The sequence below is a fragment of the Salmo salar genome, chromosome ssa06, assembly GCF_905237065.1.
Source record: "Salmo salar chromosome ssa06, Ssal_v3.1, whole genome shotgun sequence".
Taxonomy (NCBI): Eukaryota; Metazoa; Chordata; class Actinopteri; order Salmoniformes; family Salmonidae; genus Salmo; species Salmo salar.
In genome coordinates, this window is record NC_059447.1 from 44,521,037 (window position 1) to 44,539,689 (window position 18,653).

The 18,653-nt window shown below is 42.5% G+C and overlaps 1 protein-coding gene across 3 annotated transcripts; it reads left to right on the forward strand.

Moving 5' to 3' along the window:
• Window positions 1-9,541: 9,541 nt before the first annotated feature.
• LOC106607477 (pyruvate dehydrogenase (acetyl-transferring) kinase isozyme 2, mitochondrial) lies at window positions 9,542-18,082 on the forward strand. Of its 3 annotated transcripts, none has more exons than XM_014204459.2 (11): window positions 9,542-9,841; window positions 10,472-10,613; window positions 12,791-12,862; window positions 13,159-13,343; window positions 14,157-14,246; window positions 14,472-14,549; window positions 14,728-14,804; window positions 14,959-15,057; window positions 15,929-16,039; window positions 16,249-16,362; window positions 16,465-18,082. In XM_014204459.2, exons 1-11 carry the CDS (start codon window positions 9,724-9,726, stop codon window positions 16,606-16,608), a joined length of 1,230 nt encoding a protein of 409 aa, XP_014059934.1. In that variant the 5' UTR covers window positions 9,542-9,723; the 3' UTR covers window positions 16,609-18,082. The 3 variants fall into 3 exon arrangements, with proteins under 3 accessions (XP_014059934.1, XP_045576586.1, XP_014059936.1); XM_014204461.2 differs by lacking the exon at window positions 9,542-9,841 and adding an exon at window positions 10,226-10,347; XM_045720630.1 differs by lacking the exon at window positions 14,157-14,246.
• The last annotated feature ends 571 nt before the right edge of the window (window positions 18,083-18,653 follow it).

Genomic DNA, 18,653 nt, shown 5'->3' on the forward strand with positions numbered 1-18,653 from the left:
AGGGACTGGTGCACTTCACAAAATGGCATCATGAGGAGGGAAAATGATGTGGATATATTGAAGCAACATCTTAAGACACCAGTCAGGAAGTTAAAGCTTGTTCTTCCAAATGGACAATGACCCTAAGCATACTTCCAAAGTTGTGGCAAAATGGCTTAAGGACAACAAAGTCAAGGTTTTGGAGTGGCTATCACAAAGCCCTGACCTCAATCCTATAGAAAATGTGTGGGCAGAACTGAAAAAGTGTGTGCGAGCAAGGAGGCCTACAAACCTGACTCAGTTACACCAGCTCTGTTAGGAGAAATGGACCAAAATTCACGCACCTTATTATGGGAAGCTTGTGGAAGGCTACCCGAAACGTTTGACCCAAGATAAACAATTTAAAGGCAATGCTACCAAATACTAATTGAGTGTATGTAAACTTCTGACCCACTCGGAATGTGATGAAAGAAATAAAAACTGAAAGAAATAATTCTCTCTACTATTATTCTGCCATTTCACATTGTTAAAATAAAGTGGTGATCCTAACTGACCAAAGACAGGGAATTCTTACTATGATTAAATGTCAGGAATTGGAAAAAATGGAGTTTAAATGTATTTGGCTAAGGTGTATGTAAACTTCTCACTTCAACTGTGTGTGTGTGTGTGTGTGTGTGTGTGTGTGTGTGTGTGTGTGTGTGTGTATGTATGTATATATAGGAACAGCACGTCAGAAATCAGCTCAGTGTAATTGAAGATTCCATAGACTAACCACTTCTGGGAAAATTGTAAAACACTTATATATATGTATGTATGTATGTATGTATGTATGTATGTATGTATGTATGTATGTATGTATGTATGTATGTATGTATGTATGTATGTATGTATGTATGTATGTATGTATGTATGTGTATGTATGTATACATATGTGTGTATATATATGTATGTATATATATATGTGTGTGTATGTATATATATGTGTATATGTATGTATGTGTGTGTGTATGTGTGTGTGTGTGTGTGTGTGTGTGTGTGTGTGTGTATATATATATTAGTGTTTTACAATTTTCCCAGAAGTGGTTAGTCTATGGAATCTTCAATTACATTGAGCTGATTTCTGACGTGCTGTTCCTTCTTTTTCAGTAGTGTATTGTTTTAGTGGTTCACCATAGTGAAGGCGTAGACTCAGGTTTTCTGGGTCTCTATGTTTTTGGTTCTATGTTTTCTCTCTCTATCTCTCCCTCTCTGTCTCTCCCAGCTGCCAGCACTACAACGTTTCAGCCACTGAGGCATATGTCCTGCATGCAAAATTTAACATAGCCAGCAGATGGCGACCTTGTTTAATACAACATAAATAAAAACGCAACATTTAAAGTGTTGGTCCCATGTTTCATGAGCTGAAATAAAATATCCCAGAAATGTTCCATATGCACAAATGTATTTTCTCTCAAATTGTGTGCACAAATTTGTTTACATCTGTTAGTGAGCATTTATCCTTTTCCAAGATAATCCATCCACTTGTTTGACATATCAAGAAGCTGATTAAACAGCATGATCAGTACACAGGTGCACCTTGTGCTGGGGACAATAAAAGCCCACTCTAAAATGTGCAGTTTTGTCACACAACACAATGCCACAGATGTCTCAAGTTTTGAGGGAGCGTGCAATTGGCATGCTGACTGCAGGAGCAGCAATGTCCACCAGAGCTGTTGCCACATAATTGAATGTTAATTTCTACCATAAGTCGCCTCCAATGTTGTTTTAGAGAATTTGGCAGTACAACCAACCGGCCTCACAACCGCAGACCATATATATGTATGGTGTTGTGTGGGTGAGTGGTTTGCTGATGTTAAAGTTGTGGACAGAGTGCCCCATGGTGGCGGTGGGGTTATGGTACAGACACAATTATTGATAGCAATTTGAATGCACAAAAATAGCGCAATGAGATCTTGAGGCCCATTGTGAGGCCCATTTTTTGTTTTTTTTAAGGTATCTGTGACCGACAGATGCATATCTGTATTCCCAGTCATGTGAAATTCAGCGATTAGGGCCTAATGATTTTATTTCAATTGACTGATTTCCTCCTATGATCTGTAACTCAGTAAAATCTTAGAAATTGTTTCATGTTGTCACGTCCTGACCATAGAAAGCTTTTATTTTCTATGGTAGAGTAGGTTAGGGCGTGACTGGGGGTTTAATGTAGTTTATATTTTCTATGTGGGGTTTTAGTTTAGTTTTTCTACGTTTGGGTGATTTGTATGATTCCCAATTAGAGGCAGCTGGTAATTGTTGTCTCTAATTGGGGATCATACTTAACCCACAGGTGGAAAACATTCTACTTATGGGATATTGTGTTTATGTGTAGTTTCATTGTCGTCACGTTTCGTTTATTCTTTATTGTTTTTGTATGTTGCTTAGTTTCACTTTATATTAAAGATGTGGAACGCTACTCACGCTACTACGCCTTGGTCCGATTATTCCAACGAACGTGACAGAATATCCCATCCAACCAGGACCAAGCAGCGTGACCAGGAGGAGCAGGGATCCTGGGCACGGGAGAGAAGGGAGTGGAGGACATCCTGGACGTGGGAGGAGATCATGGCAGGAGACAAGAGCCTGCCATGGAAGCAGGCGGAGGCAGCGAAGGAGGATCAACGACGACTCCGGGGTTCGCAACCACAACGGAAGCCCGAGAGACAGCCTGAAAAAGTTTTTTTGGGGGGGGCACATGGAGTGGTTGGCGAGGCCGAGGGGCGAGTCGGACAGGGAAGAGGAATATTGGGAGAGACTGAGCGAGGATTATTGTGAGATAGTTGAGGGGAGTGATGAGTTAGAGTTGATGGTTTGGTGTCTGGAGCAAGACACTCGCCGTGAGGAGCGTGGGACTAGTCAGGCACCATGTTTGCAGAGATACGCAATGTGTCTCCAGTGCGCGTCCTGTGCCAGCGCCCCGCACTTGCCGGGCTAAAGTGAGCATCCAGCCAGGACGGGTTGTGCCAGCTCTAACTGTCACGTCCTGACCATAGAAAGATTTTATTTTCTATGGTGGAGTAGGTCAGGGTGTGACTGGGGGGGGGTTAATCTAGTTTATATTTTCTATGTGGGGTTCTAGTTTAGTTTTTCTATGTTTGGGTGATTTGTATGATTCCCAATTAGAGACAGCTGGTAATCGTTGCCTCTAATTGGGGATCATACTTAACCCACAGGTGGAAAACATGCTACTTATGGGATATTGTGTTTATGTGTAGTTTCGTTTATTCTTTATTGTTTTTGTATGTTGCTTAGTTTCACTTTATATTAAAGATGTGGAACACTACTCACGCTGCGCCTTGGTCCGATTATTCCAACAAACGTGACACATGTTGCGTTTATATTTTTGTTCTGTATAATTCACAAACCTGTCATCAATGATGTTGATAGTACCATTGCATTTATTGTACATCTGAATGCTGTACAGTCCAGTGTTAAGGTCATTGTATAGATGATAATGGTAAGGCTAGTACTAGAGAGATTGTCTCAAGCACAGACACTCAAAGCAGAGAACCTCAATAATGCCGGAACTTGAGTCTCAGGTGATCCGAAATCAGTTCTTATATACAGAAGGTCACTAGAGCAGAGTTCAACGTTCATCTCAGGTTAACAAGTAGGCCTACTAGAAGATCAACTTGGTGGCCTTACGATTAGAGTGTCCGCCCTTTGATTCGAAGGTTGGGCGTTCGATCTCCTGCCGAGCCATACCAAAGATCGTTAAATCAGGACCCGATGCGTCTCTGCTTTGCACTCAGCATCAAGGAGATTTGGGGGTAAGGCCCTGTGATAGACTAGTGTCCTGTCCAGGGGGTGTAATTGTACATCAAGCTGCCTCATGCTACAGAAACAGGAGATTGGCTCCTGCTCCTGTGAGATGTTCCAGCTTGCACGAGCCTGCTACTTACCCACTACTAGAAAATCAAACCTCCATGAAGATCAAAGCAAATGACACACATATAGAAATAGCATGTAAACAACATATGTTAACTTAATATACTGACTCTGGCTGGAGTCACCAGAATCTGTTAGATGTCATGTTCAAAACAAGAAACACATTTGATAGAGCAGACACTGGGTTCCTCCCCACATGATAGTGTGGTATTTACTCTATACATGCCAATTCTATGTTTGGCCAACTGTTAAAAATGCCACCTCGCCTCGATCAACCCTCTCCCACAGTTGAGCCTGTGCCACACACACAGACCTCCCCTTACGCTTTACAAGCTTGTCTCACACTATCTAATTCCATCGTAATCAAGGTCTCATCCCCTAATATGAAACTATAGCCTACCTCACAGTCAGACAATCTATTTACAGTATATGGGTATTTAGACTATCAGTGTCTAAATTAAGTGTCAACTTCCTCCATCCAGGACATACCACTGTGCTAATCAAATGCACTTCTCAAAGCACTTCTCCCAATCATTTCATGTTCGTGTAACAGTATAGCTTTCGTCCCTCTCCTCGCCCCTACCTGGGCTCAAACCAGGGACCCTCTACACACATCAACAACTGCCTCCCACGAAGCATCGTTACCCATCGCGCCACAAAAGCCACGGCCCTTGCAGAGCAAGGGGAACAGAGCGAGTGACGTCACCGATTTGAAACGCTATTAGCGCGCACCCTGCAAACTAGCTAGCCATTTCACATCGGTTACATTTGCTCAACTTCAATTAAACTGTTGAGTCGGATTGGACATACATGGAATATTATTAACGTGAGCTGTTGAGTCTCTGATCATTAGCTAGGCCTACAGTCACAGTGGAGGCAGGATATACACGACATGACCAAAGGTATGTAGACACCTGCTCCTCGAACATCTCATTCCAAGATCATGGGCATTAATATGGAGTTGGTCCCCCATGTGCTGCTATAAAAGCCTACACTCTTCTGGGAAGGCATTCACACTAGATGTTGGAATATTGCTGTGAGGTCGTGCACTAATGTTGGGTGATTAGAACTGGCTTGCAGTCGGCGTTCCAATTCATCCCAAAGGTGTTCGATGGAGTTGAGGTCAGGGTTCTGCACAGGCCAGTCAAGTTCTTCCACACCGATCTCGACATAGCATTTCTGTACGGACCTCGCTTTGTGCACAGGGGCATTTAAAAATATATATAAATATTTGAGCCTTTATTTAACTAGGTAAGCCAGTTAAGAACAAATTCTTACTTACAATGATGGCCTACCCCAGCTGACACTGGGCCAATTGTGTGCCGCCCTATGGCACTCCCAATCACGGACGGTTGTGATGGTAATTACACGGGATGGTAAAACGTGATTCATCACTCCAGCGACCGCGTTTCCACTGCTCCGGAGTCCAATGTTGGCGAGCTTTACACCACTCCAGCTGACGCTTTGCATAACGCGTGGTGATCTGCGGTGTGTGTGCGGCCATAGAAACCCATTTCATAAAACTCCCGACAAACAGTTATTGTGCTGACGTTGCTTCCAGAGGCAGTTTGGAAATTGGTAGTGAATGTTGCAACCAAGGACAGAAGATTTTTATGCGTTACGCACTTCAGCACTCAGCGGTCTCTTTCTGTGAGCTTGTGTGGCCTACCACTTCGCAGCTGAGCCATTGTTCGTTTCCACTTCACAATAACAGCACTTACATTTGACTGGGGAAGCTCTAGCGAGGCAGAAATTTGACGAACCGACTTGTTGGAAAGGTGGCATACTATGACAGTGCTACTTTGAAAGTCACTGAGCTATTCAGTAAGGCTATTCTACTGCCAATGTTTGTCTATGGAGATTGCATGGCTGTGTGCTCGATGTTATACACGTGTCAGCAACGTGAGTGGCTGAAATAGCTGAATCCGCTCATTTGAAGGGGTGTCCACATACTTTCGTATATATATATATATATATATATATAGTGTATATGTGATTTCAGATTGTCTAGACAGGTGTACTAATGACACACGTTGACCTTCCCAGGTGTGAATTGGGAAAGAATCACGCGCTAAAGAAAAATACCATACAATTCTAAAACATAAATAACACGTTGAGTACAGTCCTTATGGACTCTTCACCTCATTTTCCCAGTTTCCACAGTGTTGACTTTGAGTCTGCAATTCTAAAGATGTTTTGGATTTTCTACAGAAATAAATCGATAGCGGTAAATAAATATTTAATGACTTTCCCATAAAAAAAACAGATGTTTACTAGGTAATAGGTAAACATACATTGATTGATGGTGTTTATTGTCCTTCAAGAGGAAATTCTTTCCACAGCTCACCACAAGCCTACATACACAACAAGAAAAAAACATCCCTGATAACTTACATGTAAACATATGTAATTGTGCCCTGTCACTTCTTGGGTTTTACTGGATGCTGAATGCTTGGCATCCCATTGTCTATTACCATGGCACTCCCAACTTGACCACAGCTAGTCTTTTCCATGTTTTTACTGGGTCGAGGGAGAGGGGCTTTCTAAGAGGAGAGATCGGGGTACTCGGCCAATCTTTCCCAAGCAAGATGTGATTAAGTGTTCGCCATTTACAATCTATTAATACACGGTTATTCATATTGTATTAATATATGAATGCCGGTTATTAATACTTGTTTCTGTTCGTCACCTAATTTGACGATTAAACGTGTTGAAATGTGTGCTCTAGAGTGCTGAGTGATGCACTGTGAGAAGGATCTTTCCAAGGAACAGACGTTTGGACAAATTGGGCAAGACCTGTCTCATTTGCTATTATTTCCTGTTAACCCTGGTCCAGTACAACACTGTTTCTATAGCAAGAGGAGCGTGAAGGACCAGGAAGATGACTCCCATGTGGTTCTTTAAAAAAAAAAAAAATGTTTTACATTCATGACTAATAAAGTGATCTAATCTAACGGGTCATCAGACCTCCCATAGTACTAGCTATTACTACTTAAAACAGTTAATATTTCTATATGTATTCTGCATTACTATGTGATGTCTTTAAAAAATGTATTTCGATACTGTATATAGCATAGAATGTCTGATGTCAATGCACGTAACCTTCTCCTGAATGCTGTGTGGTCTGTGGTGAAACGCATAGTGATCTAATCAGCCCAATGCTAGCGAAAAGCTATTTAATACGCTCGACTTTGTTTATCCAATCGACTGTTCACTCAGACCTAATGTTTTTGTCATTTCCCCCGCAGGCCACGGGTAAAGCAACAGGTCAGTGAATTGCTTGTTGGCCTGGAAAAGCGAGTATTCATTGACTGGCAGTGGGCCGTTGTGCTATGCGCTTACACAGCATTTCAGTCTGAGGGCATTAGGCAGCTAGCACTCTCCGTACTGACATGTACTGTATTACGTAATAAACATATTCCTATCTCTCTCTCTTGTTTGGGCCCACAACAATTTAACCTAATTGAGCAACATTGTGTATATTGCACTGTATATTTCCCTTTAATTTGGCCTCCTTTAGTGTGTATATGACACCACTGGTGAACTTTAGATGGTAAGGACACTGTTGTAGGCCAGGCTATACGGTTTGCACGCTAGTAGGCTATACAGGTAACACTGTCAAAGCAGCAGGGCAGTATGCTATTCCCTGCACAGGGTGCACTGACTCCACCAATACCAAGATGGAATCCAACCGATCGTTATATAATCCTGTACTTTGAGCACGGTCCCTCATGTCTACTGGTCCGAGTAACTGGACCACTGCCCTGTGTTTATAGTACACTACCACAACAACTAATCATTCTAAATTACACATGCCCCTTTAACTCAGACTCTTCCTCTCCTTGTCTCTCCGTCTCGTCACGTCCCTTCACAAGCTAGTCAATGAGTAAACATGGGTATGTAGCTACATCAAAAAGACAGGTGCTGGTCACCTGGATTAACGGTGCCCTCTTGTCTACATGCTGTATTAGGATGAATCATCACCATCTCTCTACTAGGGTCATACATTTGGCAGGAGGTTAGGAAGTACAGCTGTTTCCACCTCATTTTGTGGGCAGTGTGCTCTCTCTCTCTCTGTCTATCTCTTGCTCTCTCTCTCACACACACACACACACACACACACACACACTATAGAGGAATTTCGCTGGTGATAATTATAATTTATTACATTTCTATAGTGCTTTCAATAGAATCTCAAAGTGCTTTAAGAACAAAAAAACAAACAAGCAATATATCATGACGGGCCAACCAATAAAGGCCAAGTCTTTGAAAGCTGCATCCTCCGAAGACAGAGAGGGCCAGTTCATGGCTTGAGCGGAGGGAGCTGGACAGAGGATGGTGACGGAGTCTGCTGATGATCTTGTGGGAGGGCAAGTCTGGGAACCAGCCTGAGTCATATAGCCACTTATAGCCTCTTCCAGTCTGTGTAACACCACTTGGCTGATGCCTCAGCAGCTCTGGACGCCAGAAAGCTCGCCACACAAAGTTCAGAATAGTAGCCAGTCGTCCTCACTACGAACCCTCTGCCTCGGGTATAAGCAGCCCACTCTAACCATTTGATTCCTGTCCCTCACTGCTGCTGTTGTCATTGACCATCGACCCAAGCCATTTCTCTCTCTCTCTCTCGCTATCTCTCTCTCCATATCTATTCTCTCTATGTTCTGTACTGTACCTCACCGTGTTGATGGAAACACATAGTCTGTCATGTATATATTGTGTTCTTAACCTTGTTATGGAAACACAGTGGCATGCGCACTCCATAAACTCTCACCTTGTTGTGAATGAACACCATAAAAGGATTATGGTGGCGTGTTTACTACTACAGCATACAATGGCACCACTTGATTTTACAGTCCTGTTTTCGATGATATTTGCCTGGTATTGTCTAAGGGAATATATTTTCTAGATGGTAACAAGCAGGAAGAAATACAATAACTTTCCAGTTATGTACTTCATTATTTTTTGTTGTTGCAAAAGACTTGCATAGCCTAGTTCATCAGACATGTATGATTGTTGTGATGGTCTTGAGTTTTTTGGTTTTGTTTACCCCTCTCTGACCTGAATGGAGGTGTGAATAGAAGGTGTGTGAAGTTCCGTGCTCCTTGACCAAGTATTGATACCATTACTGTAAACATGTCAAGTATTTTTGTGTGTAATGTATTTTCGGTGTGTCGGACCCCATGAAAACTAGTTGTCTGTTAATGGGAATCCAAATCAAACAAGTTACCACGTTTTTTTGGTGGTTGATTGCCATGGTGACCATGGTTCCAAGTAAAATTAACACAGGAATGTGAAAATATTGAAATAAGCTATCAATTATAATGCAATAACCTATGCCCTGCATTCACAGTAACATTCAAATTGAGCCCTTGTTTTCTGGACAGCAGTAGGCTACCATCCCTGAACGTCACCTTGTTGAGGTTGTCAAAAGCATAAGAGAGATTATTTCCAGACAGGCGACAGACATAGGCTACAAGTAGGTTAATTGAGGTTATGTAAATTAGAGATGGCACACACAACCTGTCCAACACCATCATCATGCCCCTGTTGGGTTGTTGACCATATCTTGTGGGATGGGTTTCCAAGCGCTGCGCACTGACCGCACACTCTCATTGGCCAGCCCTGCGCATAAAGCAACGCTATTGGCTAGAGAAGTCTACTTCAAGACAACTCCAACTATCGCAATCTTCAGAAAATCAACATTGAACGTAAACACTCGAGACAGACCTAAACTGATAGGAGCTATACATCTTGTATTCTGAACGGACTTTACTATTTTTCTTTACTATTTTTCTTTAGGATTTTTATTTTCCTTGCATAATGAAGTTTGTCAGATTCCTGATGAAGAACGCTGCTTTGGCCAACGTGCCAAAGCATATTGACCATTTCTCAAAATTCTCACCATCACCTTTGTCTATGAAGCAATTCTTGGATTTCGGTGAGTAGAATACAAACTCAACAGCATCATTTTGAATACCAATGCCATAACGTTGCTCAGCAAATAATTCGAGCGCACAATGTTTCAATATTAATTTCAATGTCGTGCACACTGATAGAGGGATGTCATTGTATGTTTTGCAGGCTTGCAGAATAACACATGGTAGGAAATGTAAAGAAAATGGTAATTAAACCATACAAGACATAGGGGTATAATCTAAATCTAAACTACAACACTGAATATGGTAATTAGATATCATTTTTCAATATGTTTACACTGACTAGTCTCATGTGCAAACAATATTACCTACGGATGTTGGCTGGTTCAAATTTGACAACAAGCAGCAGTCACATGTACTGAACATGTTTACGTAAGGAAACGTGGTTGTTCCAGCTAGCCAATCATAATGTTTACATGTAGACTACAACGTTACCATGGTTTTCAGGAACGATATGAGATACTGAAGGAATAGGCTGTCTGCATAGGCCATAGTGTGGCATGTACAGGTGATGTTGATGATGATGATGAAGATAAATAATAGCTATTATTATTATTATTACACGATTGCTTTGATATATCCTCAAACACTTTTGCTCTAGCTTATCTAACTTTGACACCCACCATCTCCAGGTTCTACAAATGCCTGCGAGAAGACATCCTTCGCCTTCCTTAGACAAGAACTCCCCGTCCGGTTGTCCAACATCATGAAAGAGCTCAACCTCTTGCCGGACCGGTTGTTGACCACACCATCGGTGCAGCTAGTACAACGCTGGTAAGAGACAGCTAGAGCAATCAGGAACCTATCCGAAAACGTAAACTTTTAACGGGACAGTAGCATATAATGTCGCCCTATATATACTATAATCGGGATATATTGTGCCACAGTGTCGGCACAAAAGTGTTTATTGTTTGCAGCATAGCGTACATACCCGGGGTTTGATTTAAGCAACGTTGTTGTTATGGTCATTTGGCCAATGCATAGCTCTAGTGTCCCAGCTGTGCGCCACTCACTCGCGTTGTGAACTTTGTCCCAGTTCCCTCCCTCCCTCCCCTCGTTGTTTTTGACAAAGGGTTGTCTTGGCAGGAACAGTTGAAACGGGGGGGGGGAAGTACAGTAGCCTACTCTCTGACCGCTCCGCTCACTCTCGAGTGCGAAAGGGGAACTTCAAGTGCAAACTGTACCATTGCACTTATGTAATAGCCAATGGAAGTATATTGCACTTTGGGTTTTGATGAAGGAAGTCACAAAATACATTTACAGAAAAAAAAGAAACGGCAGAAATCTGATGTTTTCGAATGTGCATTGGAATGCCATAACTCAATTTGATCATGTTATTGCACTTCTATGGTATAACATGATTGGAATCCGTATGGTATTCTTTGGTGTATTTTCTTGGTATGACTGAGTTTTATGTCCAGAAGTGTCATCTGATAACCCATCGAGCACATCGGGCGTGTACGTAGCTCTGTAGGATGTTTATGATAATGGACTGAATGATGAAATGTGTCTTCAGTTTGCGCGCCCCGCCTATAAACGGGAAGATGTTTTTCTTGCACATGGCTGCTGGAGCACACGTTCCAAAAGTAGCTGTGTACTGCTGTAATTGTAACGATCTGCCTCTGGAGGAGTCGGAAGACTTAAAATTAACTTTGTTGTAAATAGGGTATATCACACTGAAACCTGAGAAAGACTTTCAAACAAAGAAAAACATTCCAAGCATACTTCCCTTATTCCTGATGTGAACAATTTGATTTAGTGGCCATAGTTAGATCACTATTACAATTCACATGTACACATAGCTGTAATTACACATCTAGTCAATGGGATTGATCATCTAATAATCTAGCTGTAGTAAACAGGTATTATAATGTGTAATGTCAATTTGAACTGCCATCATCAATATGATAACTGGCACATGATAGATAGTAGGTTCCCATCATATAAAGAAGACACAGTGCACTGCCCTGATATGTAACCTTGTTTTCCCTTGTATACAGGTAAAGGGAGTTAGAGCTGGGGGTGGAATGTTCTTGTCATACTGCCCTCTGATTGGTGGAGGAGAGGGGCTGGGACTGCTGAGTTCCCATCTCTTGTTGTGTGGAGGTCAGATAGGGGTAGCTAGAATTTTCCCCTGGACACACAAACAGGAGTGAGCCACACCCAAAGTGAGAATAACATGTTCAAAATGTATGATTGACAACAGGCCTTCATAGGAATCAATACAAATGGAGTATAGATGAAACAAAGCACTACATTGTTGTTTTCTCTTATTCATGGATGCTTGTAGCAGTTTCACATCAAGTAAAATGTAAACATGCATCTTAAGGTTATCCTAGGTTCCTGATTTAAAACCAAATAAGGCTCATGTGCTTCCTTGCAGATGACTATTGGCTTGTTCTTGTTGAATGATAACAAGTTTTGCCGTCTTATGGATTAGCATGCAGCTCCGATCCTAATGTGGACTGGCAGGCTGGAAGGAAAGCCTTGTGCAGAGCTTTTGCAGAAATGAAGGCTCACGTTGACTTGATTTAGTTGGACAGAAGAGGCTCGCTGGTCTGTCCTAAGCAGCATATGAGAATGTCTGTGGAGTAGGTTCTGTGTATAGGAATCACATGGACATATTGAGACACACGCACACAATGTGCCTAGCAATGCGAGATGGATGAGGGGTGTCCTGGTATCAGAGCGATGCAGGGACAGGGATGCAGGAATGACACCTAGCTGGTCCGAAAGCCAACTGGAAAATTACCAGTGCAAAAGTACCTTCCCTATCTACTAACAGTCTCTATTGACAGATCCTGAGACGCAATAGCCTTTTGCTTTACTATTGAGAATCAATGTTTGTTTTTTTTCATCTCAGTATTTAAACAAATGTTGACGATGCCTGTTTGATTGTAACGTGGCAATACTAAGGTCACCTAATTAACTCTTCCATCTCTCTCTTCTAGGTACATCCAAAGCTTTATGGAGATCTTGGACTTCCTTGACAAGAGCCCAGACGACCACAGTGTCTTGGAATCGTAAGTTTACACCAGCTTCCGCTAACCCCTCCATATTGTGGTCCTGTGTCGCTCAGGCAGTAGAGCATGGCATTTGCAATGCCAAGATGGATGACGGGTTTGATTCCCACTGGGGCCATCCATACATGAAATGTATGACTGTAAGTCGCTTTGGATAAAAGCGTCTTCTAAATAGCATATATTAATCATCTAATACTAACTCTGAAAAACTAGCTATTTATTTAAAAAATATTTTTTGGGGGGGGAAGATTGTTAAAGACTAAGATTGACAGTCCCCTTTCTCTCCCTCTCTCCAGGTTTGTTGAATCCCTGGAGACCATTAGGAACAGGCACAATGATGTGGTGCCCACTATGGCGCAGGGCGTCATCGAGTACAAAGACGCCTTCGGCCAGGACCCGGTCACTAGCCAGAACATCCAGTACTTCCTGGACCGATTCTACATGAGTCGTATCTCTATCCGCATGCTCATCAACCAGCACAGTAAGTCCCGCCTCTGAGGTCACAGGCATTCCACATTGATTAGTTCAAAATAAGCTTGTCAGTTAAAGCTATCTGTTTATTTTCCAACATAGTTTAGGGGATGTGTTTTTGGGACAACCTCTCACCAAATAGCTGTTGCTGATGGTTGACAGGGATTTGCCTATATCAGTTTGGCCTTGACCAATCCAGTTCCCCTTAACTGAACCTGCAACTCAAGCAGAAGGCAATGCAACAATTTGGCCCTGGCATTGAACAAGCCGTTTGAAGCTGAGATTAATGCTTACACTGTTAGTCTTGACACACATCCAAGTAGTGTTCTAATTGTGCTGGCAACCAGCTATACAAGGGTTGGCATGAAAAGACTGGCAGAGGTGCTTGCACATGCTGAGGTAGATTTTTTTTTGACAGTCTCAGCCCGGAGGCCTGACTATAAGACAGGAAATAGGGTTGTTTATAGAATAAAGAACTCACTTTACTCGTTTTAGCCTCTAGAGTTTTCCAACTATAGTAGGATAAGTAGTGTCCATGCTGTGCTATGGGTACAGCGTTTTGTGTTGTCAGCTCTTATGCAACCAATGAAAAACAGGTTCAAACTGCTCTTAGGGTTTGGACCACTTTTTTCCACTCCACCCACCTCAGCCCTATTTGTCCAAGGTCATTCAAACAGAACTGGGCCTTGGCGGTACTCTCCTGCCCAGTCTTTGCCTTTTCAATCATTCACCGAAACATTTTGGACTTGGTCCACCACATGTAACATTCTAACTCTTCCCCCCTTTTCATCTCCTCCTCCCCTTTTCCCCACTTTCTCTTCAGCACTTATTTTCAACGGGAACACCAACCCAGCCCACCCCAACACCATCGGGTGCATTGACTCCCTGTGTGATGTCACTGAAGTGATTCGAGGTTAGAGAACCTTTGGGGCTTTGGGGCTTACTTATTAAATTGGTCTAAGGGGAAAATGAGGTGGTAGGGTGATAGAAAGACCCAGTTTTGAAGTGCTTATTCTGTTTATTTGAAGCCCGATAACTCACAAAGAGTGGCTCCGTCTGCATTTGGCTATCATGTTCATTTTTGTGACAGCTGGAAACAGCTAATTACATTTCTTTCTTCTCCTCTCTTTCTCTCCAGATGCGTTTGAGAGTGCCAAGATGCTCTGTGAGCAGTACTACCTCGGGGCCCCTGAGCTAGAGCTAAGGGAGATGAACTGTAAGCAGATCAGGCCTCTACACACTCTCACCCATGATGTGAATTTGAAATAAAAAAAACTCACACATTATCTGAAAAGCTAAGTAGTGTCACATGCAGTACAATAGTAGCTATTAATAGGGAAATAAACCAATGCACTTATGGGGATTTCATAGTCTGTTGTCATTTCCCTTTTCAGCCAACAATGTTAGAGATCCAATCCAGATCTCTTATGTCCCCTCCCATCTCTACCACATGCTGTTTGAGCTCTTCAAGGTGAGTCCATATAATGATATCTTAAAACTCAAAGTGGATGATAGGGAGAACATTGGCTGCATGACTTTAGGACAGTAATATCAAATTATGATGGTGGGTGGTCAGATTTTATGTGTTGACAAATACCTGAGTGTTCTCTTTTGATGTCCCACAGAATGCCATGAGAGCTACAATTGAGACCAATGAATTCAGCAACAACCTGCCACCCATCAGAGTCATGCTGGCCCTTGGCGGAGAGGATTTGTCAATCAAGGTGAGTGACAGGGCAGACTTCCAATCACAGTGCTCATATAGCCTTGCAGGAATTAGAATCAAGATGATGAGAGACCTGGGGCAAAGTGTAGAACTGTTGGAAACTCGGTGAACCAATATCTAAAAGTGAACGTTTCTAATACAGTTAAATTCCATGAAACAGCAAAACAACAAACCCCAAATAGAACCAACACCTAGGCCTATGTGACCTCTAACCTTAAACCCAATCCTGTTATTCATTGAAACTCCCTCATTGCATAACCACTACAAATCCTTATTTGAAACAACCCAACGGATTGTAAGAGAAAGATGATGCTGGCTGTAATCTTGTGCCATAGCTTAGCTCTCCTCTATTGTGCCCTCCGCCTAGTTCACCCCCTAGTACAACCTTGATTGAGTTATCCAAGGCATCATTCTCATCAATGATTAATGCAGAGCCACTTGAGCCATGCTCTCATTAACAGGATTGGACAAAGTATGTAAAGCCATATTTAGTAAGGGATTAACTACAGCTGCTATTGGTTGATGTCGTTAACCTTTCCCCCAATTAGAATCTTAGCAGTGGTGAATGCGAAACTATGGCTGTCTCAGTGAATTTGAGCTAAATCCTCTCATGATCCACCTCCACCACCAAGTCCATCTGCTCACCTCTGCGCTAGATGCCTTGATTATTCCTAATGACCTTAGCATTTTCTTCTCTCTGTCCCAATGTTCTAATCCCAGGTTTATATCATAGGCGTTTTTGTTAATGTATTCTTGCCCAATATATAGAGTGTTAATCAGTGATAGCTCTACTTAAATGGACCCAGATTGTCAATAAATGGGTGTGAGCGTAATCTGTGTGTAATCTCGCTCTCTCTGTCTCTTTTTAGGTGATGGATAGGGGTGGTGGTGTCCCCTTAAGAAAGATTGAGACGCTGTTCAGCTACATGTACTCCACAGCTCCCAGACCCGACTTCGGTGACAATCAGCGGGCCCCACTGGTGCGTGATACCTACACATCTACTTATATAACCTCACAGAACCTAAAAACGCACAGAAGCCATACTTACGACTAGATAACCTTGTTTTTTGTTGAAGTATTTCTGTACCTGGAGGCCGAAGATCCTATTTTATAACAGTGCTAATAGTTCCAACTATGTCAATGTATTTTCATTAGCCGTAACATTTCCCCTGTTGTGTGTCCCTCCAGGCTGGTTTTGGCTATGGGCTTCCCATTTCACGCCTCTATGCGCGTTACTTCCAGGGAGACCTGCAGTTATACTCAATGGAGGGTCATGGTACCGATGCTGTCATTCACATGAAGGTAAGAGGCAACTACCTACTACCTCCTTATACACCTCAGATACTAATAACCTGTCAAGTTGTCACATTCCTATCCTCTTCTATCCCCCGCTCTCTCCCTCAGGCATTGTCCACAGATTCAGTGGAGAGGCTTCCTGTGTTCAACAAGACAGCTCTGAAACACTACAAAGTCAACTTGGAGGCAGATGACTGGTGTGTTCCCAGTAAAGAACCACTGGACCTGGCCATATACAGAGTCGCCAAGTGAACTTTGACCTTTAAATTACCTTAAGCCCTTAAGGAGAGAGAAAAAGGGCCAAATCTCAATGGGATCTAATGTTGACGTGGTGGTGGGGGAAAGACGTTGCGACCAATCCTGGAGGAAGTCTAGAAGAGAAGAAGCTTCTGATTTCACATCTTTAAAATCCCTAGTGGTTTCCTGTTTCAGGAAGTGGGTAAACCCACTTACTTCCTGCCAACACTAAAGTTGTGTTCCTAGGAAGGGGGGGTTCAGGGAGAGGGGACTGAACCAGTTGCCTTAGAAAGGCCATCTTCCAAAGTGCAAGTGATTGTAGATCTCAAATTAAACTGCTCCCCAAATATGATTAGTCTGATCTGTATGTTCCATCCCACACCAAGGCCCTTAGCGGGAGCCTCCTGCCCCACTTAGAACAGATGGATTTGGGGTTGACAGTGGAGGGGAGCATGGAAGTGAAGGAGGGGGTGGCGTGAAAAATAGATCCTGTCGGAGAAGGAGAAAAACGAAGGCGGAAGTGGGAGATCTTGTCATTCCGGTAGTACATGGGCTCGACCATTTCAGAGTTGTGAAGGTTTAGGTAAAGTACGTGGTCATGATGGTATTCACTGTGAAGAATAGCCACTTCATTTGAGGGTCGTTTCAGTGGAGGTCGCATCGTTTCACATCCTCATCAGAGTATGGAGAACACACAAAGGGGGGTGTTACTTATCAGTTATGTGTTGTAAAGCATGGTGACAGCCAGCGTCTGGTTAGCCTCGTTGGCATCTCCCTTTGTTAGTCAGATCAGCTATGTCCAGTTATAACCTGTTATGTAGGTTGAAGTTGTAGCAACATAACCATTCGACTGTATCACATAGTATGTGAAACGTGTTACATTTCATGAGTGCCTAGTGCCAAGTGGCCCACATTTCAAACATCAAACATTCTAATGTCCTAATGTCCTTGATAAGTGCCTATGAATGCAGACAACAGATTGTTCACAAATATTAGCCAATTGGTCATAGTTTTCCTGGTATAAAAATCCTTTATTGTATATGGACCTACTTTTGTTTGGATTGGTCAGTGAGAAAAATGTATACGCAACATTGTTTTCTTTCCATTAGCTTGAACAAAATGTCCAAAACGCGTGCAAGTACAGACAGCCGAATGTATAGTTTGTAATTGTGTTGGATGGAATTCCTTGCCTGTGTGAATAGCTTGAGGTAGAAGAAAATGTGGAGATGTATTTCCTAAGATGGACGACTGCACTATAGAAGTTTGTTAATGGTGACAGTTTGTCCTGCTTTGCAATAGTATGAACACTATTGGCCCAGCTGTGTGCGCATCCCTAGTTGTAGTTGACCCAGTCGACTGAGTATCTTCTAATCAAGCCAAAACGCTAGTTTGGTTTGTATTATACTTGAATTGAACAAAATGTACTCTTCAAATGTCTTATTTTTAGGAATAAAGTGATTATGTAAAATAAATGATGTCAAATAATGAAGTTATTTTTCTTGTCTTGATTAAATAACAAACACAAGAATGAACAACAACTGTGGCAGTAGTTTGATGCTGTTCTTCACAGCTAAGGTCAAAGGTCGGTCATATCTGCTAAATAAGCTGCCTTTAGGCCAGCGTAAGCATTTATGACTGAGTTAAGGTCAACGCTGTGACTTGCTGTGCTGATCCAGAGTCAGTCTCAGCATTTCAGCTCTACTGCCTGCTCTTCCTCGAACAGTTAAACATATACATACTATCAGAGAACAAGGGGCCAGTATGGAGAGAGCCTGCTGCAGGAAGCAATCAATCTTGACCCGTCAGGCGGTGCCCTTGTAACCAATCAGAGAGGAGAGCACGGCCCAGCTTTATGTAACTGTCTCTTCAAGAGAGAAAAACAAGTGTAGGAGCCAGGAGCCAACCATTCATGGAGATATAGACCTGAGTTATGTCAAGTACTGTTTCTCTGATGCGGCCACTGCCTTCAAAGGCACCTTTGTGGGACTCACTACAAATCTACAGAATTTGAATTTTGGGCCTTCAGTTATTGCTGATACACTATACAGTTAAATGTACAG

Coding starts and splice junctions, on each gene's coding strand:
- LOC106607477 (XM_014204459.2), top strand. CDS start 9,724: ATGAAGTTTGTCAGATTCCTGATGAAGAACGCTGCTTTGGCCAACGTG. Junction 14,550..14,727: donor AGAGCTAAGGGAGATGAACT/GTAAGCAGATCA, acceptor TTCCCTTTTCAG/CCAACAATGTTAGAGATCCA. Junction 16,040..16,248: donor ACAATCAGCGGGCCCCACTG/GTGCGTGATACC, acceptor GTGTCCCTCCAG/GCTGGTTTTGGCTATGGGCT.